Genomic DNA, 25,383 nt, shown 5'->3' with positions numbered 1-25,383 from the left:
CCGATGAATTTTAGTACTGTATGTACATTTGTATATTGTGTTTTCATTTATCGAATAAAGTCAATCAATCAACCAAGGTACATATTTGTTATTGAGCCCCAGTCTGTTTTTGTCTCTTGTTGTCCTCCAGCTGGTGAGAAGGCCATAGTGTGTGACCAGTGTGGCGCCCAGTTCCAGACGGAGGAATCCCTGGAGGCTCACCGGCAGATCCACACCGGTAGGAACACACACACACACACACACACACACACATATCATGTCACATCATCACATCCTGCCACACAAATGTCTTCATTGACGCAGAAAGACATGTACTTCCCCATCAAGGTTGCAACACATATGTGTGTCTTTGTACACAGCGTTTACACTCTCTCACACACACACACGCATTCTGTCTGCGTATTGATTTTTGATATTCGATATTACCGTCCGAATACCGATGTACTGGCTGTAGAAAACGAACAAACGAGTAAAGAAGGATAACGTTTCTGCTTCTTTTTTAAGAGTGCAGCGAGAAAAAATAGTCCCAAAATAGTCAAACGAACTCCCGAAATTTCCGAACGACTGAATAAAAATCGAGAAGCATTCCATAAAATTTGAACCCTACGAAACAAAAGTGCAATTGAATCACGAGGTCCCCGCTGATTCCCACCTCCAATCTGTTTATTTGTGTATTTGTACATGCCAACGCGCATGTGTGTGTGTGTGTTGGTGGGAGTGGGAGGAGGGGGGGGGGGGGAGTCGGGATGTCATCCGCCCCTTCTCCAGCTTGCTCGGGCGACGGATTGACGGACAGATAGATCGCATCGTCCTCGGATTAGTCCCGCTGGCCCGAAGAATCGAGGCGGACCGACCCACCCCCCCCCACCCCCCACCCCCCCGCCCCAACAGTAATCAACAAACCCGGGGAAAGTTGGCAGGGCTCGCTGTTGTTTATCAGCGGTTCCACTATGACGATGAGAAAGGAGAGGAGAGAGGAGGAGGAGGAGGAGGAGGACGGTGGAGGTGCCAAGATGTAAATAGGGAAAGGAGTAAATCCCCCCACCCCCCACCCCCATGCGGCAGATGCGCGATGAGTCCAGAAAAGCCCGATGTTGTTGATGAAGCCTTTAATTTAGGGGGGGGGGGGGGAGGATTGTCTAAGGTCCCCCCCCCCCCCCCCCCCCCTACCCCCGTTTTGGTTTTGGAGACTTGGGGCGAGGGTATGGCCCCAGAGTATTTTATATATATATGTGTGTGTGTGTGTGTGTGTGTGTGTGTAAGACCCTTAGGGGCTTCCAGTCATAGCCATACCTCTCTGTGGCTTGGCTTGTCCGTCCAGGTTTTCAGTTCAACATTTTGGAACAATCGCTTCCAGATTCTGGACAAATTTGCCTGACAGTTATATCCTCACCCCCCCCCCCCCCCCCAGCCCCACCTCTTTATTTTCAAAAAATGAGACAAGGGGAAAAGGGTATTCCAGCCAGAAACCGATCCCCCACCCCCCCACCCCCCCAAAAATAGCCCCATTGCTCGACACTTCATCATTAATGTCATCATCTTGTTCTTCATCCTCCCATCTGAAAGCCGTGACCCCCCCCCCCCCCCCCTCAAAGCTCCCCGGTAGCAGCTCCCATTGGGGTGGCCCCGCTTTCTTTTTCTTTCTTCCATGCGTGTCTAGCCTCTCTTGACCCCATCCCCCCCCCCCCCCCAATATTTGCGAGGGGATAGGTAGGCGTGGGGGGGGGGGGCGGGGGGGGGGTTATTCCTGAGGGGCATGCCCCCAGCCAATCGGCTCGCCGGAGGTAAAGAAGGGTTAAACGAGGCTAATGATCCGACAGCCATAACAGCGGAAAGGAGCGCTCTAAATATAGGCATTCCAGTCTGGAGCGAATGGAAGGGGGGGGGCGGGGCGGAGGGGCCAGACCAGACTTCCTGCCAGGCAACTGGAGCAGCAGCAGCAGCGGTAGCAATAGTAATACTAATCATCCGTGTCCCGACTCCCTCTGATGTCCCGTCGGGATCGGGGAGGTTGAGAAATGGGCTCCAGTGAAAACACGACTAGGGCCAGTTTGCTTATTGTTTTTTTAAGTAGGGATGGGGTGATATGTTTATCTCACGATATGATTCCATACACGATATAAGGGTCACGATTCACGCTACGATGTAATAAATAGAAGTTCAATGGCAACAAAGTCTGACTGTGCAGAATTATGCTTGTTTCTGAGACACAAATGTTTGTAGAAATAGCATTAGCTTGCTAGAATATAAACAGCAATTTAATAATGTCATTACAAAGTGTAAATAATATAATTTGGAGGGAGAGCTTATGAAATTGTCATGGTCAAGCTGTCTCATTCGTGATTACTACAAAATTATATGCAGCTTAATTTTTCGGCCCCACGATGCGTATTGTCACATTTTTGTATTGCAATACATTGAATTTCTATATATTGTCCCATCCTTACTTTTAAGGTATATCCTTAGCAGTATAGTGAGGAAAAGTCTGATGTTCTTTTCTAGGCTTTAAAGTTAGCATTTCTGTTAGCATTTAGTGTGTAGTCCAAAATCCCCATGTAAAATATGAGTGGGATTTGCAAGAAACACCCACCCCCACCAATAAATGCAATTTTAACTTTTGTGTAAAGTATTTTGTAAAACTTGCCTGTCTTTGTATCACCTGCCCAGGGACTGCAGATGAAATTTAGCTTTCTAGCTAATTCTGGGACAGTTACTAACTGTCCACTGTTCCTGTTAAATAATAAATACATTTAAAAAAATATGTGCTACACACAGGCTTAGCTATACTATGTTTTGGTCTGTGTATTAAAATACATTAAGTAACATCACTTTTGTGAATTATCGTTGTCCTATTACTTTTTATATCGATTGTTGCTAGCAAAATGCTAATCATTTGGGAAAGGGGACCACAACAGCAGTTAGCTTGTTAGCTAGCAACAACTGGTAAATACAACTGCAATAGAACTACAACTACTAACAACAAGGCAACTACAACTATTATGCACAACTATATAACCATTCAATACAATACTATGAAAATATTAATGTGCAACACAGTCAGGACAAGAAGTTGCTCATAAGTTCTGCATCAAAGCAATGCATCCGCTTTCCCCGATGATTAGCATTTCATTAGCAAAAATTGTTATTAAAAGTAACAAAAAGATCAAAATTCACAAATTTGATGCTCCTTTTTTGTCATTTAAAAAATACAAACTTCATGCTATCAAACAGCTTGAAATTAGCTGCTGTCTTGGCTAACAAAGACACCCTAAATAACAAAAAAACAGAGTTTAATTTGGTCTTAAATCTAATTACAGGCGCCATTAAAAGGTCTTAAAGTCTAAAAATTTGGCTTTTGGAAACAGATACCCCGATCTAACTACTTACTGTGTTCCAGTGCAGTGGTTCTCAACGTGGGGTCGGGGGACCACCGGGGGTCCTTGAGGGTGTTCCAGGGGGTCCCCAGCAAATTGATGAATTGTTCTTCACCATTATTTCATTTACAAGAAGTTAACGCAATTACAGAATGTAGAAGAATGACTATTTTGATCATAGTTTCACTGTTATCTCTCTACTACAGTCATGGAATTCTTGACTAAATCAAATCTTACAATTAAAAATATTCTCAGATTGGGGTTCAAGAGAGAAATGGGGGTCCGTGGCTCTAATGTGGACTAAGTTAGGGGTCCTTGATATGAATGGGGGGGGGGCTACAGTTAAAGGTGAAATATTTGTTACTGGCTGGCCCAGACGGGATCCTGCATCATTCACAGGGGACGACATGTTTACTGTTGCCTTGTTTCTGTGTGTGTGTGTGTGCGTGTGTGTGTGTATGTGTGTGTGTGCATACGTGCGCGAGCCCTGTTGCATACAGTGACATTCAGAGGCAGGTGAGGTATTATTCATACGCCCGAGCTCAACGGTGAGCCGAGCAACCGCGCTCAACCACCTGCTCCGTTTCCGGCAAACCGCAGTGCCTGGTTAAAAGGGACGAGGGGCGAGGGAGGTAAACAATGTCTCTCTCTCTCTCTCTCTCTCTCTCTCTCTCTCTCTCTCTTTCTCTCATCACATGAAAAAAGGAGTTTGACTTCGAAGTAAACGAAATCACGGCGGCTGATCGGTACTTTAACAGGCCGGGCACAATGAACAAGAAGGTCATACAGTGTCCGTACAGTACCCCGAGACACAAAAAGGGCAGAACATCAAGAGTTGCGGGGGGAGTGAGGGGGGGGTGGGGGGTTGCTGTCGACCAATCAAAGCCAGATTTGATCTCGGCCTGTACTCTTGGCAGCCGTCCGGCCTCTTGGCCAATGTTCTCCGATGACAATATTTGGCCTCTGAAGCCGGTGGCCCGCTTCTTGCTGCCTTTTTCAATGGGCACCATTGTGGGCATCTCCTCTTGTTTTGGCCCCCGGTCAGCTGCACTCTGACTCAACCTCTCTCTCTCTCTCTCTCTCTCTCTCTCGTTCTCTCAGCCCATATCGGAGCAGTTTCTGGAGGATTCGATTTATGTCGTGTGTTACCGAACTCCTCTCTTCTCCTCTCCTCTCTCTCTCCGTGTACGGGACATAACACTGGTGGTGGTTATCCCAAAAAAAAAAAAAAAAAACCGTGGGGGTAGTCCGGAGGCCGTGGCGGTGGCATTCCTGAAGTTGTCGTCATTCCTAACGGGACAAGGTCCCCTTTTTGGCGGCGGGGGGGGGGGGGGGGGGGGAGAGGGGGGGGGGGGGAGAACTGGCCCGGGACGCCTGGTCTAGCGAGCAAAACATCATGTGGCTGTGTTTACCCCCGCTGCAACTCGTGAACAAACTGCAGAATCTCACCTTCTCCGGCAGCGTGTTTGCGACGTGACACCGAGACACACACACACACACACACACACCCACACACACATACACACACACACACACACACACATAGAAACCCAGGCATCCCTGTGTTCCGGAGCCAAAAGTCACTTGTGAGTTGCATTACAAGCTACCGACGGGCTAATTTTTTTTTTTTTTGGCCACATATTTCCCCTAAATTTGGGTGGCATCGTATCAAAATCTCTGCACTAAATCGGGAACTGGGCCTGGAAGGGTTTTTTTTTTTAGCGAGTTAACAAAGAAACACAAGTCTGTCTTGGCTTTAATGGGGCTCTCATGGCCTTACAGGAGGATGGCGGTGTCATGTAGAGCGGTGGTTCTCAACCTTTTTCATATCAAGGACCCCTCATTTAGTCCACATTAGGCCCACGGACCCCCATTTGATGAGAAATCTGAGAATATTTTTATTATCAGATATGATTTTGTCAGAATTCCATGACTATCTGTATTGTAGGTAGAGAGATAACAGTGAAACTCTGATCAAAACAGTCATTCTTCTACATTCTCTAACTGTCTTAATGAAATAATGGTGAAGTTTAACAATTCATCAATTTGCTGGGGACCCCCTGGAACCCCCTCAAGGACCCCTGGTGGTCCCCCGGACCCCACGTTGAGAACCACTGATGTAGAGTTACTTCTGTCTGCAAACTTTCAAATCTACCTCGAAACGATCTGCTGTCAAAGACGGCCTAAATAAAAAAAGACTGTCTGCCTGCCTTTCTCTCTTCCTTTCCCTCTGATTTCTTTTTTTTTTTTTTTTTTTTTTGCAGTTTGATTCATCGCTAGTAATATTCTTATTGGTAAAAAAAAAACCCCACCACACACTCGCGCTCCGGTTGATTGAGCTTAAGCTCGGCGCGTAAAAAAAAGAAAAGGTCATCGTATCATAACACACAGAAAGTGGTTTGTGCTCAAGAAAGTGGGTTTTTTTTATTTTTCAATGCAGATTTTTTTTTTTTTTTTTTTTTTTTTTTTAAAGTGCAGATTTCAGTGCAGATGTACAGAAAGTTGTTCCGGTGCGGTGCCTCGATAAAACATCTGTCCGTGTGCATGCTTTTCTAATTTGAAAATCTGCACTTTTTTTTTTTTTTAATCTGCACAATCAGCCCACTGTCTTACCAGAGCTGAGAGGAGTGGTGGAAGTGATGGGGATTACATTGCTCCCATGTGACACATGCAGAAATGTTTTCTGATTTCCAGTCCACGGGCTTTGGAAGAATTTTGTTGTTTGTGTTCCTGTTTATATATGAAGCCTCACACACACACACACACACACACACACACACACACACACACACACACACACACACACACACACAAGCAGCAGCAGCAGCAGCGGAGAAAATCCAGATATAATGGGAAGGGGAGGCTACTCCCTTACTCTTTCTCTCTCTCCCTCTCTCTTTCGTTCTCTCCCTTTATCTCCCTCCGTCCCTTTTTTTTTTTTTTTTTTTTTTAAAGTCTTGTAATACGGGGGAAAATATGCAAACCATGGAGTGGCAACGGCGGGTTTTAGCCAGTGGGAACACAGCGTGATTCCAGCGGGCCTCGGCCGCAGAGTAAACACTTTCTTTTCTCAAGCCAGAAATAGTTTGGCTGGAGAGGCGCAACCGGGGAAAGGGAGGGGAGGGAGGGAGAGAGAGAGAGAGAGAGAGACAGGAGAGGGGAGGAGGGAGAACAACACGGCCCGGGTTATGATGGCTGAAAAAAAAAAAGCCTCTTTGGTCACTTTATTTCTTTCTTTCACCGTTCCACCGATATTTTCTCGTCTTTTTTTTTTACCCTCTCCCTCGTAAAGTGTTCACACTGGTGGCCTCCCAATCAGTCACCTCACACACACACACACACACACACACACACACACTCCTCTCTCTCCCGTGTCACTCAGGCAAATTAGGCCAATGGCAGAGCCGCACAGGGGTCACGTCAAAAGTGTCGATTGTCTCAATCACATTAGGCCGGCTCTGGCATCTGTTTAGCATTTAGTTAATTGTGATGTTATTAAGTTGTCAGTGAGCATTAGGCCCGGCGATAAGCAAAGCAAATATTCTCCCAAGCCCGGGCCGGTGGTACACATATGTGCACACTCACACACACACACACACACACACACACACACACACACACACACAGAAAGCACACAGCCTCTCTGCATGGAAGCGATTTAATCCCCCCAAAACCACCGATCGGCTCTAGAGCTGTTTGCAACGAAATCAACGGCACGTAAATAAAATAACCGTGCGCACTTCCTCTCTTCCTCTCTCCTCTCCTCCACACCCTCGCCGACGCTCTTCCTCTCTTCCTCTCTTCCTCTCTTCCTCTCATCCTCTGAAGGTCAGTCCAGTGACTTCCGAGCGTTCCGGCGTCCACCTCGAGCCCGCAAAAAACGCCGATTAGCGAGAGGCTGCGGCTGTGTTTTCGGCGTCCCCCCCCCCCACCCCCCGTTCGTTATCGAGCCGAGCTGGCCCGTGGTTGCCGGGCAGATTAGCCCGAGCTCGCCGGAGGGGCAGCCGGGGTCGCGACACGGATCCGGGGGGTGACCGCGTTGGTTCCCCCGCCACCAGTACAGGAGGAGATGGAAGCTTTTGTTCTGAGCTGCTAAAAAAAAATACTCATAAAACACAATACATTTGCAGCTGCACTCAAACACATATATATAACTTCATGCATATACAGCCTATCCATGACTATCTGTATTGTAGGTAGAGAGATAACAGAGAAACTATGATCAAAACAGTCATTCTTCTACATTCTCTAATCGTGTTCACTTCTTGTAAATTAAATAATGCTGAATATTAACAATTCTTCAGTTTGCTGGGGACCCCCTGGAAACCCCCTCAAGGACCCCTGGTGGTCCCCGGACCCCACGTTGAGAACCACTGATATACAGTATATCGATATACAGTATAAAGTGCTGGATCCACTGTGACACTGTCTTGGGCATGGAAGCATTTTCAGGAATAATGTGGGAAATGGTTCTCCCGTGCTATTTTTGAACATTACCATTGGTACAAAAATTTTGTTACATAATCAAACCTCTATTTGGATTAGACATACACACAGAACGGATTGGCACAGAAAAAAAATTCTCTTATTGTTGCTCTTGAGGATTTTTTTTTTTACTTCATCAATTTGCCTAGAAAAATATTCAATTCAGATTTGGCAACATTTTGTGACCATATGACCTGACTTTGATTGCTTAAATACAAGGGATGGGACAATATATCAAAATTCAATATATCACGATACAGAAATATGACAATAGGTATCGTGGGGCAGAAAAAAATGATCAGCTCCATTTTATTCCGCTGTAGTAATCACAAATGAGACGACTTGCCCATCACAATTTCACAAGCTCTCCATTGAAATTATATTATTGACTGGAAACGGAAAGATCCAGCTGCCCAGCTTCATTGCAGACACAATGATGGGACATTTACCATAATTTATACATTTCACGTGACTGTGAAAACATACAGAGAGACTCAACATGGTTTTCCAGGACCTTAATTAATGACTCAAAGAGGAAAACTCCTGTCCAAGGGTTTCATTCAGTGCGTTTTATTAAAGCTGCAATGTGGTGGAGTCTCAGGAGCATTATTTAAGTTGATGGTGTCCAAAGTGGGATGGAGAGATTCCCACAAGTCATTTAGAGCAGTGGTTCTCGACGTGGGGTCCGGGGACCACCAGGGGTCCTTGTTGGAGTTTCAGGAGGTCTCCAGCTTTTTCAGATCAAGGACCCTAATCTTGTCCACATTAGGGCCACAGACTATGAAGGTAAATATGTTGCAAAATGCGAGAGCTTGTAGACTTGATGTGAGAACTTGAAGAACAAAAATGATTCACAAATGTGTAGATTGATATTTACATGAATACAATGACAGCTGCAAACTTGTAATCCAACATTTATACTCATATATATTTATTTTACTTGAGTCCATTTTCCAGTACAACCTCATTACAGCCTCTCCAATCGGTCACTGCAACTTCACAAATGTGCTCTCTTGCATCACAAAGTGACGAATCTGCACGGCTTGACTTTTGCAACGCTTCTTGCGATAAATGTGTTGCAAAACTCACTTGTAGCTGTGAGAGAGCGCACTCATTTTTTTGTTCTTCAAGTTCTCACATCGTATTTCACAAGTTCTCACATCAAGTCTACAAGCTCTCGCATTTTGCAACATAATTTACCTTCATAACGGACCCCCAATTGATGAGATTTTGTCTCTCGGGACCCAAATCTGAGAATATTTCCATTGTCACATTTGATTTTGACTGTCTGTATTGTAGGTAGAGAGATAACAGTGAAACTATGATCAAAACAGTCATTCTTCTACATTCTCTAATTGTGTTAACTTCTTGTAAATGAAATAACGCTGAAGTTTAACAATTCATCAAGCTTAAATTCTTGAAATGTGTTTCTTAGACAAATATAAATAGTGAAGTTGATCCTATGTATGAATTTCTTTCCAAAGCCTTTGCCTTTCCATCAAGGCAAAGGGCGGCTACTTTAAAGCAGTGATTCTCAACCTTTTCCATATCAAGGCCCCCTAATTTAGTCCACATTAGGGCCACAGACCCCCATTTGAGATTTGAGATTTTGTCTCTTGAGCCTAAATCTGAGAATATGCTTTTTTGTCAGATATGATTATGTCCAGAATCCCATGACTATCTGTATTGTAGGTAGAGAGATAACAGTGAAACTATGATCAAAACAGTCATTCTTCTACATTCTCTAATTGTGTTAACTTCTTGTAAATGAAATAAAGGTGAAGTTTAACAATTCATCGGTTTGCCGCGGACCCCCTGGAACCCCCTCAAGGACCCCTGGTGGTCCCCGGACCCCACGTTGAGAACCGCTACCTTAAGCGTCACGGTCGCTCCAGGCTGTGGAATCGACGCCTATCCAACGAGAAAGCGTTTTCCCGGGATGCCGCGGGTTTTTAAAGACTTAAAAACCACCCCCCCCCCCCCCCCCCCCCGCTCCCCTTACCTCCGTCTCTCTAAACGAACGGCTCTTTCCCTCCGCCTCTCTCCATCTCCCTCCTCCTCGGCACTCACTCTCACTCGCCCTCCGAAAATAAGCTAGAGTACGAGTGGTCAGAGGCACTATCAGCGGCTAAATTAAATCAAGGGGCGCTAGCTGGACTACAGTCACTTCTTCTTCTGCTACTACCCTTTCTTTCTTTTTTTCTTTTTTTTTTCTTCTCCCTCCCTCTCCAAACAAATTTTTTTTTTCCCCCCCCAGATAAGATCTAAATGAGTTTTCCAGGCGGAGGAAGACGCTCAGTTGGGGCTGATGGATACGGGTGCGGCGTGACCAACACCCCGGTAGTAATCATCCGCCGTGGCAGAGCGTTCTGCACGGCGGCCCATGTGAATAAGGGGTGTGTGTGTGTGTGTGTGTGTGTGTTTGTGTGTGTAAATGAGATAAAAAAAAACGTGTGAATGAGAGTTGGCACCGCTACGTCCCCCCCCCGCCCCCCACACACACACACCCAAACCTTCATTCATTGATAAAATACCCAACTGGGCCCGTGCGCCCGGCCGAGCCTCAGCGCCGCGGCTTAGTGTCACGGCGGGCACGGTTCGCCATTGAGGCAATCGCCGCGGGAAACCGGGGGGGGGGGGGGGGGATATCCAGTAGCAAATTGGGATGTCCGTACTGGTGTGGCGGGTCCGGCTTGGGGGGGGGAAGGGGGGGGAAGAATCCCCTGCGTGGATGCGAGAGCTTTGTGAGCCGGAGACAGCATCCAGAGAGACCCAATAAAATGTTGTGGGGGGGGGGGTTGGATTATAGACTCCCAGAGGGCTCGGGCGATTCACGGGGCCATAAAATGGAAGTCAGCAGGACGCGCCGCAAATCTGGCCCGGCCCAATGTGCCCCCCCCCCCCCCCCCCCCTCCAGACCTCGGCGGACGTGTCCCGGGCCCCCGACGTCACAATGCAACCCCGGCGAGCGCGTCCCGTTGTTGGACAATCTTAACTCCCTTGGACGCCGCCATTCTTCCCCCCCACCCCCGTTGCATTTGCATGTCAGCCACTGCGGCTTTGTTCCGAGATCTGCTTGGTAAAATAAAAAAAAAAAAAGAAGAAATGGGCAGATAAGGATGAGAGAGAGAGAGAGAGAGAGAGAAAAGCTGTGGAAATCAGCGATGGCCTTCGCCATCCGGGGAATAGAAAAAAAGCCGCCTTTGTCGGGGGCGGGGGGGGGGGGGAGAGGTTTTCCTACTTTCAGATATCCCCGTCGCATTTTAACCTTGGCGTGGCGAGGACTTTGAATATAAAAGGATTCGCCCAAGAGAGAAAGAGTGAAAGCGAGAGAGCGAGAGAGAGAGAGAGAGAGAGACGTGGAACACTGGCCCCCACGTCAACAATGGCCAAGGCTCTTTTGTCCACAGTGTTATTTGAAGTAAATCTCCCTCTGTAATTAGATTGGAGCTGTTTGTGGACATCTTAGGGCGAGCGCGTCGGTGTTAAAACAGCAACGCGCGAGGGCCCTTTTAATTTACAGTGCAAATACCTTTTCGATTAGCGTGGGGGGGGGGGTGGGCGGGGGGGGCGAGGGGGAGGGGACGGGGGAAACGAGAAGGGAGGGACAATGGAGGGGTCTTTCATTCCCGCTTTTCTTCTCTTTTTGTTGTTGTTGTTTGAAAAACCGGGAAGAGGTTTGAGCAGCTCTCCTTGTGTTCCTTAATTGTGAAGCAAGGAGATTAGCACGAGTGCTTCCAACCTTTCACCCCAAAACAAAGGAGGCCCATCGGATCCGGTTGCCTAGTGACACGGGAGGTGGGGTGGGGGGGGGGGGGGGGGTTTCACACCGGCAAATTCAGCCGCTGCCGTCGCGAGCTCCGCCGAACTCGCGGTCCGTCTTCGAGGAGGAGAAAAGGGGGAATGAAATCTTCCCCCCCGGGCCCTCGCTCTCTTTACACTCGAGCCTACGCAAACCATTCCTCTCCCTGTCCGTTCGACGGGGCCCTTAATGGCACGGAGCGGCACCGCTAATGAAAATGGCCATCCATCCTCACTCACGGGTCCGTCTCGGAGACTCATATAAAAGTTAATGTACCCGCGACAATGACATTCAGAAGAGCGTTTAGCTTCGGACCGACGCTGGATCGCTCGGCGGCAAAGAGCAGCCGGGCACGTAGAAATGTCCTTTTTACACCACATGCAGCTCAATCAAAGGGCACTTAGCGGTGTCATATTGATTATGGGAGCTTAACCCCCGTCAATCTCCGATGGGCTGCTTTGGCAGACTTCCCGTAGACGGCTGTAGCATCGGCCTCAACGGTGGAGGAAAGGGCTTCCCTCAATCTGAAGTCGACGCCGGTCAGTTTTACTACGGGACGGCCGTAAATTTGTCGCTCGTCAAGGTTTGACAGAGCGAGACAGCAAAGGGTAATTCCTGTCTTCTCTCGACTCCCCTCCCTCTGTCTCAAGGTAGGGGCGGAATATTGAGAAAATCCTCACCGGACAAAAGGAGCACAGATCCCGCAGAGTCCCATGGCGCATGCATGGCGATGACATTTAGACCTAATTAATTATCAGCCCGTAAGGATGTGAGTTCCGCTTCTTAGTCGGATCACCCGCCTTCATCTCTTCTATGGAGAATTCGAGCGCACTTTTCTGACGTTGCTGCCATAGCTTATGGCATATTGCATGGAAGCAATAATAGAACTAGAAGGGCACTCGGAGAGCGCAGACCTCCCGCCAAGGTTCGTGCTATTATTGCTTGTTCGTGAGTCGGATCCGGATCCGCTCCATAATTGAATGGGTTCTTCCTTGGCCCATGCTACACCCTTCCACCAAGTTTCATGAAAATCGGGCCAGTAGTTTTTCCGTAATCCTGCTAACAGATAAACAGACAAACAAACAAACAAACGGCACCGAAAACATGGTAACAATGCTTTGACATAAAATGGTAGATTATGTGTGTGAGGTAACATCTCAGAAAGTTCAGGGTTGAGAAATCTTGCCTGTTGTCCCTACTTGGAATTCTGTCTTAAGGGTCGTTCCATTGTAGTTTTACTCGTAGATCAAAATTTCTGACGTTCTGACATCTGGAATGCAGCATAAGTGCGCCTGTCGTGACGTCATCAAAACTCATTTGCGTACAAAGATTATGTGACATTAAAATCGCTGCTAAGGTGTGAAGCATTTCTAGCTCAAGTTAAATTTTCACAATAATCACACTGCAAGAGCAGAGTTGATCTGTACAAAATGACATGGTACCAATGAATGGTACCACACCACGGTGAAGTCTCTTCCTTGCCTGGGTCCAGACCTTTGAGTCCACCCACTCCACCGAGTTGACTGATTCTGGTCTGGCATCGTGACATGAAACAGCGGTTTCTCGGTTGAAAAATGATCGGTCCAATGAGCGCCGGGGGGGACTAACGATTAGCCAATCAGCGCCACGGGTGGGACTAACGCCGTTGTCCAGCTGTTGTCAAGGATGAGTAATAAGAACAATGGCGACCGCTATAGACAAGATAGACGCTGCTATCAAGGCTGTTCTAAATCGATTAAAAGTACCAATTACTTTGAAATCCAAAATACTTTGTTTTTACTTCGCTCTGTGTTGTCAAAGATGCTCTATACTTTCTGAACCGTCTCTGGTGTTGTCATGGCGACGCATCAGTGTTGACTTAAAATGACGTTTCAGGCGGATACGTTGGTCTCTAGTGATTGGTTAGGGAAAATCGAATCCCCCTCCCCCACGGAAAGGCAATGTCAGACTGTAGATGGAAATGGAGTGTAACGAGTTGACAATTCTGTCTGATATCAGGCAAGTCTCTTCCTATGGAGGAGTGAAGCGTCTCACTCCCAGCGTCCCCGGCTCTCGACGACGACGGGGCCGTAAACCAGCCACCGCTGTAGTTTTGGACAGGCGCGAGTGAAATAGAGAACATTCACTGAGTTAGGTTTGCCTTGGAGGTGGCCTGCTAGGACAATACTCAGAGAAGGAACTCAAGTGGGACCCATTACACCCCACCGAGGGCAGACTCTTATCAGTTAATAGCAGGTTTCCCTCCGAGAGCAGATTGTTTTGATAGATGGCACCTGGTCAGGCCTTTGCAACCAGCCACAAAAAAAACCCACTGGTGTACCCCAGATAAGCTCTCTGGGAAAAAAAACTATGCATCCTGCGAGTATTTATTCCTCAATGGGCACAGAGTAGAAGTACATATATGTCTTTTCTATTTTCTGGTGGTCACCGTCTTCTTTCAAAGGCCCTGGCATGTTGTCTGTTGGGTATTCCACTGTTTGGCAACCTTCAGTAAGGCTTTGGCATATTTGTTCAGGTGTGGCTTTGGGAGGGAGTCACTAGTTCACCTGATTAGATAGCATTCCTCCTCCAAATTACACATTTTATATGCTATTTTCAGACACTGCTGTGACCTGGAATCCTTTGATCTAAGTTGCTCTTTAGTTTACCATCTTTGGCCATTAGCCTACAGATTTATCTTTTTATTTCAGTCCCCGTGAAGTTTCGTAGTTTCGTACCTTATTGAGTAGGGTAGGCTATGCAAACATGACGACCTGTGCAATCTCTGCAACTATTTACAACTATTGCTGCCATAAAAAACAAGAGCGGAGGACGACTTAGAGTGGAGTCGGTGTCATGTTGTCTGAACGCTGCAGCTCTGAAACCGCTTATTCCAAACGGCAGCAAAATGTAGGCTACATCTATTCAATATCCGTCTTTTATCTTTCTTCAGGCAACTGTCATAACCTCGTTTGCTTTCATCCTTTCAGGAAGCATTCCGGAGGGATGTCTCCGATCCATTTACAAATTTAAACCCAAAAAAAAAAAAAAGACAAATAGCTATAAAAATCCTTCTTACCTTTGACAAACAAAACGTCTACGCGTTCGGTTGCCATCACAAGCATTTCGACACAAGAAACATAATATGGGAAATGTTTCTGTTTGAGTCTTTGTTTTTATGGTCGGAATTCATCCGGCCAATTTGGTTACAAGTTTACTTTTGATGCTGGAAGCCTAATTTGTGAGCAGCAGTGTGAGATCCATGGCTCCAGAGAGAAGCAGCAAGTATGAACAAAAGAAACTGGAATGTATCAATTAAATGCGATGTGGGGAAACTCGAGTTATATAAAGTTTATGTGTACACTAAACATTTCGGATAATTAAGAGTGGAGAATGGAGAACAGAGGCTTTGTATCAGTTGTGCATACTTGAGATTAAAAAGACAAGATTGTAGTGAAAAGCTGGGCCTTTGTGTAAAAGCCCAGGCCTATTTTAGAGCCTTTTTTTTGTGATTTTTATGGCTTTGGAAACACTATTTTAAAGGTTACATATTATAGGAATTCAAATTTTACTCTTATTTATTTATGTTAAAAGGATATTTTGTTTGAGTGGTTACATTTAAAGTTATTTGTTAGTTGCGTTTTGAATAACCCATCGTTTTTTAGGCAGTTTCAGCAGGTTCAGTAAACACATCACAACTGGACTCCCCTGAAATCCGTCCAATCAGGGTCCAGTTTGCAGCATTTGAACTGGAAAGCCTCCACTCAGCAGGTTTACTTCATTTGAATGAGAGGAGCCGGTGCTGTCGGCCAATCAGGGCCCAGTATTGTGACGACTTGGTCTTGAGATTCATTCAATTTGACTAACTCAATTCAACTTGTAGCTAAACTACATTTATTGGCAGAACATTATTTGGTAACACTTTACAATAAGTGTCACTAAGTTAAGGGTTAGTTAATGCCTAATAAGGGTTAAAAGCATTAACTAACCCTTAATTAACAGTTAACTAATGTGTAATTTACTAATGGTGTTCATGTTAACTAAGGTATTAATTTATACATTATTCAATAGTTTATAAAGATGACTATTAAATAATGTATAAATTAATACCTTAGTTAACATGAACACCATTAGTAAATGATTACCAGACACATTAGTTAACTGTTAATTAAGTGACCTTAGTGACCCTTATTGTAAAGTGTTACCCCATTATTCTTATCCTGAGCCGTCGGAAGATTTGAAAACAAAATCATGAAAAGGGAGTCATGTGACAGTATAGCCTAATAATTTCTATGGTGCTCATTTGCATGGTAGTATATCAGCCTTGTTAAACTCTGAAGTGGGCCTTTATATGAACGCTCACCTTGGATTAGGGCACGAGGGATAGTGACATCATATCCAGTGTATCGATCGATGCCGGCACCGAGCCAAAATCTGGAACTTCCTCTATAGCCGCTCGCTGCTGTTATGGAGGCACTTTTTGGATTTCACTGTTCACGTTTGGAAGGAGATTTCCCACCAGTGACCATACCGGCATCAGAAATGAATTTGGGTAAATAGGGCAAATCTACAGCATCTCAGTGAGAATGGAATTAAATTACATCAAAATCTTGCCTATAGTGCAGCTTTCGTTTCTGAACTCCCCCCCCATCCAGAAGAAAGAAACGCTGCCCACCGTGGAATGTTTGGGGGGTAGGTTTAAAGTGGACACCCCCTCACCCCGCACCCCCCGTCCCCCTTCGTCCGACTGCGGTGTCCCCTTACAGTCGGGGCCGCTCAGCCGACTGACCACCGGGCTCTGGGAGGGGTGAGTGATTGATTGGGTGGCGCTGGGGGCCCGCCGAGGACCTTTCTGCAGCTTTAGAGGTCAGGGGTCGCCTCTTCTGCAAATCTGCTTCCTTTTGTACAGTCGCGACACCGGGGAGAGAGAGAGCCGGTGTCACAACACCCCCCCCCCCACCTCCCACCTCCTCTTTTCTCTCTCCCGTCCCTCCCTCCTCCCTCTCCTCTTCAGCCTGGGAAAATGGGGGAGGGAGGACGGTGTCAATTAAACTTTTTTCTCTCTTCTTCTTCTGAAGTCTTCTGCGCTTTAAAAAAAAAAAAAAAAAGACAACAAAAAAAGTGAATTCTTTGGGTTTTACATGCAAAGAGGCGCTCAGGGCCGATGCTAAAAGAGGTTTGTTGAGGTTTCTTCAGAATAAAACTAATGATAATGGCTCGTGCAAGCTGTTGTCGAAACACTCCTTAATGGATTACTTAAGCAAGCAATTAGAAGTACACTGCACTTGCAGCCAGATATCACCATCTGAATGGCTTAAAAATATACATCAGTTGTAATGATGCTGTGTGTCAAGTGTTCTTGTTAGTAGGCTGATGTGAAATTAGTGTGTAATGCTAGCCAAAAAAAACAAAAAACTGGTTCCACTGGTCCTGTGGACAAGTTCTCAAACTGGATTCCCTTGCCATCAGACTGGTGAGATACACATCAAGAGCAGGAGGGAATGGAGATAATGAAAGAAACAGCTGATCATAAGGGTGATAGTTCATAGCATTGATAATTGTTATAATTCATGTAACAGTGAATAGAGGCACAAATGCAGAGGTGGGATGTAACAAAGTAAAAATGCTTCACTACTGTACTTAAGTAGGATTTTCAAGTATCTGTACTTTACTCAAGTTTTTCTTTCACTGAAGACTTTTTACTTTTACTCAGTAAATTTCAAAAGAAAAATCTGTACTTTCTACTCAGTACATTTTCAAAACAGACTCTCGGGAAATCATCAACTGATTTTCTAAAAAAAAAAAAAAATGTTCAGCATCAGACAGCTTCCATCCCGGAAGCAGCTGATCAAGAGCCAGATGTGATTGGCTGCTTGTTCAGCAAAGCGACACCAAAAATTAGGGAAAGGGAGCGAGAGAGAGAAGCAACAAGAGAGAGAATTAATGTTAGGAGGAACGCTCAACAGAAAACCAGTTTAGAACATTAGAAATGACTTTATTTAGAGAACGACTTTTACTTTTATACTTTAAGTAAATTTAAGTCCACGTACTTTTATACTTTGACTTGAGTAAAGGACTTGAAACGGTACTTCAACCTCTACCAGAGTATATTTTTAAATGAGTTTAAATGAATATTTGCACTTTTACTTGAGTGGGGAATTTGTGTATTTCTACCACCTCTGCACAAGTGTAGTGGTAAATCCTTCACAGATCACCATTAGAGCCACATGGAACTTTTCAGGGGCAAACTTTGACAAACAGTTTAAGCCGTATCCTCAGTGAGTTTCCTCTCCAAATTCCCCCTCACACAATCAAACACCGAACCGTACTCTGAAGCCATATCCAATTGATTTAGAGTCCTTGATGGGGAGGAAAAATGGAGGGAGTAGTTTTGGTACTTTGGCCATCCTTAAACACCGGGGCAGAGAAGAAGCCCTGCCATGTAATCCTTTGATATGCAGTCGGTCCGAGGGGCTTGCTCAGGGATAACATTGCAATTCAGAAAATGTGGCCGGTCCTTGGCCCTCAGGGGCCAAGCCTTTGTGGTCACAGGACCAGGATTACACTTTAACCCCCACCACCACAACCACCAACACCCCCAACCCCCCCTCCCCTGGCTAAGGCCTGGGGTCAGGTGAAAGGCCAGGAATCTTAAACAGGGGAGAAAGAGAGAGGGAGGGAGAGAGGGGGGAAAAAAAGAAGAAAGTCCATGCCTTTTAAACATCCCCAAATGCAATGCTTTGACTCAGTCCTGGATTTCATTTGGATTCCAGAGTTAAAGATGACAGTTCGTGCCTTGTTCTATTTCCAGTAGGTACATGCAACGGCTTTTATATGTATCTTTATCTCCATTAGGGAGATGCCGAGTCACGCTGACACACTATCAGCATGGCAGTGGCCTAAATGCAACAGTTTCCCCTCATTTCATCAGCATGGTCGGAGCAAATGCAGATGTGTGTGTGTGAGAGAGAGAGAGAGAGAGAGAGAGAGAGAGAGATACTTGTACTTTACTTGAGTATTTCCATTTAATGCTACTTTATACTTCCACTCCACTACATTTCAGAGGGAAATATTGTACTTTCTACTCCACTACATTTATTTGACAGCTTTAGTTACTTTTCAGATGGAGATTTGACACAGTGGATAATATGACAAGCTTTTAAAATACAACACATTGTTAAAGATGAAACCAGTGGTTTCCAACCTTTTTGGCTTTTGACGTCTTACAAAAAGCAGTGTGTAGTCGGGTCACATTTCAGATGTCTATGAGTTGTTAACAGCTCCACCAAATAGTGATTTTTCCCTCTAAACCTCACATGGTTTCATTTCAATAAATGTTCAAATGATCCAATATTTCAGCAAAAATCAAAGATTAGAGAAAAAGTCCCAAAACTGAAAACAGATTTGTGTGTCAGAACTTTGTTTTTTCTTCTTTCCTCTCCCATTAATCATCTCACGACCCCTCAGATTTATCTGGTGACCCTTTGGAGGGGCCCGACCCCTAGGTTGGGAACCACTGGACTAAACTAGCTAACTGTATATAAAGTAGTTCAAACTAGCTCCACCTCCAGCAGCTACAACAGTAACATGCTGCTTACACACTGATGCTTCAGTATTAATAATCTAATGATGTCATATATAATAAAATATCAGTCAGAGGGACCAAACCACTACTTTTACTTTAATACTTTAACTACATTTTGCTGCTAATACTTATGTACTTTTACTTAAGTAGGATTTTTCATGCAGGACTTTTACTTGTAATGGAGTATTTTTACATTGCTGTATTGGTACTTTTACTTAAGTAAAGGATCAGAGTATTTCTTCCACCACTGGTTGTAGGTGTGTTGTCAGTAGGCTCGCCCCACAGACCAGATGCATTGAGGAAGCGTTTGGGTCATGGTGGGAGGATTCCCCCCCCCCTCCAAAACTCTACAACAAAAAAAAAAGTGTGGATTTATAGCAGCAAGTCTGGGTCAGGGAGCTGGTAGCCCTTCCCTCCCACACCACACTATAATTTCCTGGGGTCTGTCCGAGGAGATATATGGCCTGGAGACAGAAATGTAGAAGCCGGGAGGAAGAGCTAAAGATAGGGAAGATAGAGGAGAGTCTCCAAGTGGCAAGACACTTATGGAGATGCCAACAATTGTTTTCTGAGCCAATATTATTTCCCATTATACACAAATCTCGCACTTTTCCTTCATTCATTTCTACTTAGTGTTGTCAGTTGTGCATGAATTTACAGCCCCCGTTTGTTCTATTCTTATTTATATCCAATTCTTATCATGTTTATTAAGTTTCTTCTTATCTAATCTACTTTTTATGACAATCTGGTCAAAGGACACAGGTTTTGATCATTGCAGGGAAAAAGATGTATGATTTGAATGTGACAGGAATTGACTGATTCTCAAACTTTTTCATATCAAGGACCCTTAATTTAGTCCACATTTCGGACCCCCATTTGATGAGATTTTGTCTCTCGGACCCGAATCAGAGAATATTTTTTATTGTTAGATATGAGTTCGTGCAGAATTCCATCACTATCTGTATTGTAGGTAGAGAGAAAACAGTGACACTACGATCAAAACAGTCACTCTTCTACATTCTCTACGTGTGTTCTTGTAAATAAGTTTAACAATTCATCAATTTGCCGTGGACCCCCCTGGAACCCCCTCAAGGACCCCTGGTGGTCCCCCGGACCCCACGTTGAGACCCACCGTACTAGAATAGCGAATACATGCAGCAGCATTCACACCGACTTCGCAGCTCTAGTTTTTTTTTCCTCTCGGTGACCCCGGTGCACCGTAACAAACTCCTGACCCTCTAAACTACTTTCTAATCTCCATTATCTGTCTTAACAGTGGACATTGCGGCTGTTAAGTCTCACCATATATCGTATAAGAGGCTTTTTTTTTTTTTTTTTTTTCCTCTCTCTCCCCCCTCTGGAGGCAACTCCTGTGAACTGGAAGGTCATGTGAGGTCTTCCCCCCCTCTTTCCCTGTTGCTCCGGCTCTCTCTCTCTCTCTCGGTGTGTGGGGAAGGCAGGCTTACTGTGGAGACGGAGGAGCACCCCCTCCTGGCCAGAAGGCGTAACAGCAGCCAGTCTCCCCAGCAAAAAAAGAAAGAGCACTTTTTACTGCTTTATTCCCACTCATCTGTATCGCCGATTCTTTATTCAGAGGTGACTTTATGGGGCCGTTTTGTTGCAATCGGTGCTATCATTACCATTATATGATTATCTTCCTCTAATCTCTCCGATGTAATAGTCCTGCAGGACCAATTTATAGAGCGGGATTGTTTCTTATCTGCATTTTTAGGCAATCTGGGGCACCAGGCTTCTCCCTTCTCTCCAGAGACGGAGGCTTAAGATGATGGTCTTTTAGTAATGATTTCTTTTTCTTGCCTTCAGTGAATCCCATCCGGAGCGTACAGTGAATGAGTCTGGCAACTTTTTTTTTGGAATCGGGAGTATGAATTTGTAGCGGGCGGAAGAGATGGGATGAGATGATTCTGCATGCTTGTGGATGTTTGTTTTCTCTCCAGCCTGAGTGAATATTTTCCCCAAAAGTCCTCGTATTTTTTTTTCGGATGCTTAAGTGAGAAGAGGTCTTGATTCCAGCTGGGTATACCGGCCCGCTTTTGTCCAAAGGGCAGGTGGGCACGTACAGGTGGTTGTTGGCGCTGAGATGAATGCGTTTGTTTTTTTCCTCCCTCTCTCCTCCCCTCTCTCTCTCTCTCTCTCTTTTTTCGATCCGAGATGCTTTTTGAGCCTCGGTGAGTTTTGATTTCCCATTAAAAAAAAATGTGGGGGAAAAAACACACGCGCCTGCCTCTTTTTGAAATATTTCTTCATATAGGTTTGACTAAGAACTGCTTGGACATGTATGAAAGTTAGACCAGGAACGAATATTTCATTTTTTTATTTATGTATTTATTTAGTAATTTTTTTTTTATACACTGTATATGTTAAGGCAGTGATTCTCAACTTTTTTCATATCAAAGACCCCTGATTTAGTCCACATTAGGGCCACGGACCCCCATTTGATGAGATTTTGTCTCTTGGACCCAAATCTGAGAATATTTTTATTGCTAGATATGATTTTGTCCAGAATTCCTTGACTATCTGTATTGTAGGTAGAGAGATAACAGAGAAACTATGATCAGAACAGTCATTCTTCTACCTTCTCTAATTGTGTTAATCTCTTGTAAATGAAGTAATAGTGAAGTTTAACAATTCATCATTTCACTGGGGACCCCCTGGAACCCCCTTCAAGGACCCCTGGTGGTCCCCGGACCCCACGTTGAGAACCGCTGTATTAAGGCATTGCAATATGGTTTTCACAGGATACATTTTCTGGAATATATATATATATATATATTTTTTTTTTTGTCATGTATTTTTCTATTCAATATTTGCATTATAAAAAGACAAAAGGAATAAGTTGAGACAAGATGAGATGAAACTTAATTGATCCCCATGGGGAAATTTAATGAAACAAAAAAATAGAAAAGGAACATAAATATGGCATAAAAACAAAGCAATGATAAAATAGAATAGAAAATAGAATATGAACAATTGTACACACAGGCCTAATGAAAGTCTGTGTTATGAATTGCCGTTCAAACCCCCCCAATAACAACATTATCTATTAGGCTCAAAGAGAGAGCCATTTCACTGAGATTTGCTCAAATGTATGATTGCAGCAGTCTTGAAGATATGCATATTGGAGAATCATAAAGGTCCTGAAATTACAATTAAAATTGATTTGGGCTGGTATTACTGCACAGAACATATGTAGGGGATGAAAAATGGATTCAGTGGGGCTGGGATGGGGGGATTTGCTGCTCACAGGTTGCCAGTTTTACTGTTTTTCAGGCATCATATGACCCATTTTCTACAGCCATCAAACAGACAATAATGCACATGCAACCTGTCCACATACTATATGTTATTTGCTGCAAATTCACATTCATATTTGCTTTTTTCAGATTCCCATAGCCTTCTCATTGTTAAATATTGCATATAATACTGCTACTTTTAGAATGGTTCCACCTAGTTCATACTGCAGATATATTGATATTTTTATTTCCCTAATGTTACATGTGCATATACTTAAATATCTAGCACATATTTCATAATTTGGTGTACTTTTCATTTTGTAAATATCCCACACTTCTTCTTCTACTGCTGTTATTTTGCATAGTCTAATATTGCTGTAATCCACACTTTCCCCCAAACCTCCCATCCATCCACAACACTTTATGTGTTCAAATTGTCGGTTGAGTGTGTTTACATCACGCCAAATTTGCTGTATTCTTATTTATATTCCTTTTTTCTTTTTTTTTTTGCCCCGCTACTTGTTGCTGAAACGACCCAGTTCCCCCCACAGGGGAATCATTAAAGTTTCATCCCGTTTTTTTTTTTTTTATCTTATTATATTATTATATCATAGCGGTGCAGCAGCAACGCAAAGGACATGAGTGAAACGAGGCCAAGGCTTCATCACGATTGCGAGAGAGAGAGGACTGAGATAGAGATAGAGGGAGAGAGAGAGAGAGAGAGAGAGAAACCCCCCACCACCACCACCACCCCCCGCACGCCCCACCAAATCAATTTCCTTTAAATGGAATTAAGAGAGATTGAGGCACACCACTGTATTAGTTCTTCAAAAAGCCAACCCTCCCAGCAACTCTATTCCTCACACACACACACACTTTCCTCCCTCCTCCCTCCTCTCAGACGCCGCCCCCCCCCCCCCCGACGGAGTTTGATCGACACACAGCTGATCTATAAATAAAGGCTTTTCTTTCCCAGCCCACAGAGTCGTCTCAGGGCCTTTCGCGGTTCGCCTCCAAGGTCGCCGCCGCACTCAGATCCCACCTAAACTCCCTTATTACACTCATTCACCACTTACCACCTGTTTGTGAACCAGTTTAAACGCCTCTTCTAAGCGCATATTAACAGAGGTGGAATGTAACTAAGTGCATTTACTCAAGTACTGTACAGTACTGTACAATTTTGAGGTACTTGTACTTTCCATTTTATGCTACATAATACTTCCACTCCACTACATTTCAGAGGGAAATATTGTACTTTCTACTCCACTACATTTATTTGTATATTTATTGCAGATTTAGATTATTAATACAAATTATAAATCAACCAATAAGTTATGATATATTTTTATAGGTTAAGCTACCCAGCGGTATGGTACCTTTACCAGCTGCAACATTAAAGTGATGAACACATTAATGCATCAATAATTATAGTCCAATAACCTGATATATATGATTCTGAAATGGGCCATTCTGCATAATGACTACTTTTACTTTTGCTACTTTAAGTATATTTTGATGCTAATACTTTTGTACTTTGACTTAAGTAAGATTTTGAATGCAGGACTTTTGCTTGTAACAAAGTGTTTTTACACTGTGGTATTGCTACTTTTACTTAAGTAAAAGATCTGAGTACTTCTTCCACCACTGCATATTAATCACCATAAGCGTGTTAGCATCAGCCTGACGTAGAGTCTTCAAATACAATCAAACGTAAATGAACACAATTCTTAAACTCCACGTAAGCTCAGTTTTTTTTTCCGTTTTGTTTCACTTTACCCACCTTTTTTTTAGGCCTGACACCAATCTCTATGAGGTAAATTGACTTGGCTTTATTAATCCACACTTGCAGTAAGTCGTACTGAAAACTGCACAAAATTTTACAAAAAAAAAGATCATAAAAAGAGCAAGAAACAAGCCAAAGTACGAAAATTCATAGCGCGGATCAGATCAGGCTGTGTAAAACGGTAAGTTATGTAATCGTCTTTTAAGGCAGTGGTTCTCAACGTGGGGTCCGGGGACCACCGGGGGTCCTTGAGGGGGTTCCAGGTGGTCCCCAGCAATTTCATGAATTGTTAAACTTCAGCATTATGTCTTTTACAAGAACACAATTAGAGAATGTAGAAGAATGACTGTTTTGATCATAGTTTCTCTGTTATCTCTCTACCTACAGTACAGATCGTCATGGAATTCTGACCAAAATCATATCTAACAATAAAAAATATTCTCAGATTAGAGACAAAATCTCATCAAATACTGTCTATGGCCTTAAAACTCACTATTTTAAGGGGTTTTAAATAAATAAATAGGTAAATTCATGCTTTTCTGAAACTATCATTTTGGTTCATACTGGTGTATAATGATCAGCAACTGGAACTGTTTGCCACCACATCACATCACTGGCTATTCATTTACAGTAGAGCTTGTTCACCTTGGTTGTTGACTGGGGTGGGACGGGCCCTTTCCACCGCGGGCCGCCCCGGCTCCAAACGTTTTCCGTGACATTCGTAAAAAAAAAAAAAAAAACGAAGGCGCGGTTATTTAGCAAGAACTCCCTCTTCTCTTCTCTCCCCATCCCGGTTGTTTAAACGTCTATTTTTATTAATCTGTTCATGTTTTTTTTTATGCATTCGCCCACGCCTTCCCCCCGACCCCCCACCCGCACCCGGACTATTGCTTCTCTCAATCGGGCGCTCATGCTTCTATCTTACTTATTATTTCTTATTATCTCCCGCTCAATGCGCTCTCCCCCCCACCCACCCCCCTTACAATCTCACTTATTATATAGCCTCACAATGCGTCTGAAGCCGTTCAAGGTAATGGAGGCTGAATGTAAGGGCCCTCGCATTGCTCATCTCGAGTGCAATCTGTTGTTTAGGGTTAGTTAGCGCTCAACAAGTTGTGAAT

At 44.3% G+C, this 25,383-nt stretch overlaps 1 protein-coding gene across 1 annotated transcript in view; it reads left to right on the top strand.

Moving 5' to 3' along the window:
* Positions 1-130: 130 nt before the first annotated feature.
* LOC139663174 (zinc finger and BTB domain-containing protein 16-A) overlaps positions 131-25,383 on the top strand; it is a gene marked incomplete at its 5' end in the record, with an annotated part of 67,843 nt that continues 42,590 nt past the window's right edge. The window contains one exon of the mRNA XM_071541740.1: positions 131-217. Coding sequence (XP_071397841.1) covers positions 131-217 — 87 coding nt within the window. The remainder of the gene's footprint in view (positions 218-25,383) is intronic.

This window comes from Centroberyx affinis, unplaced genomic scaffold (assembly GCF_046629955.1).
Source record: "Centroberyx affinis isolate AG114_WGS23_722 - 3 ecotype Tasmania unplaced genomic scaffold, CSIRO-AGI_Caff_v1 ptg003945l_1, whole genome shotgun sequence".
NCBI lineage: Eukaryota > Metazoa > Chordata > Actinopteri > Beryciformes > Berycidae > Centroberyx > Centroberyx affinis.
The sequence above is the reverse complement of the archived record's forward strand: the minus strand, read 5'-3'. Positions and strand labels throughout refer to the sequence as shown.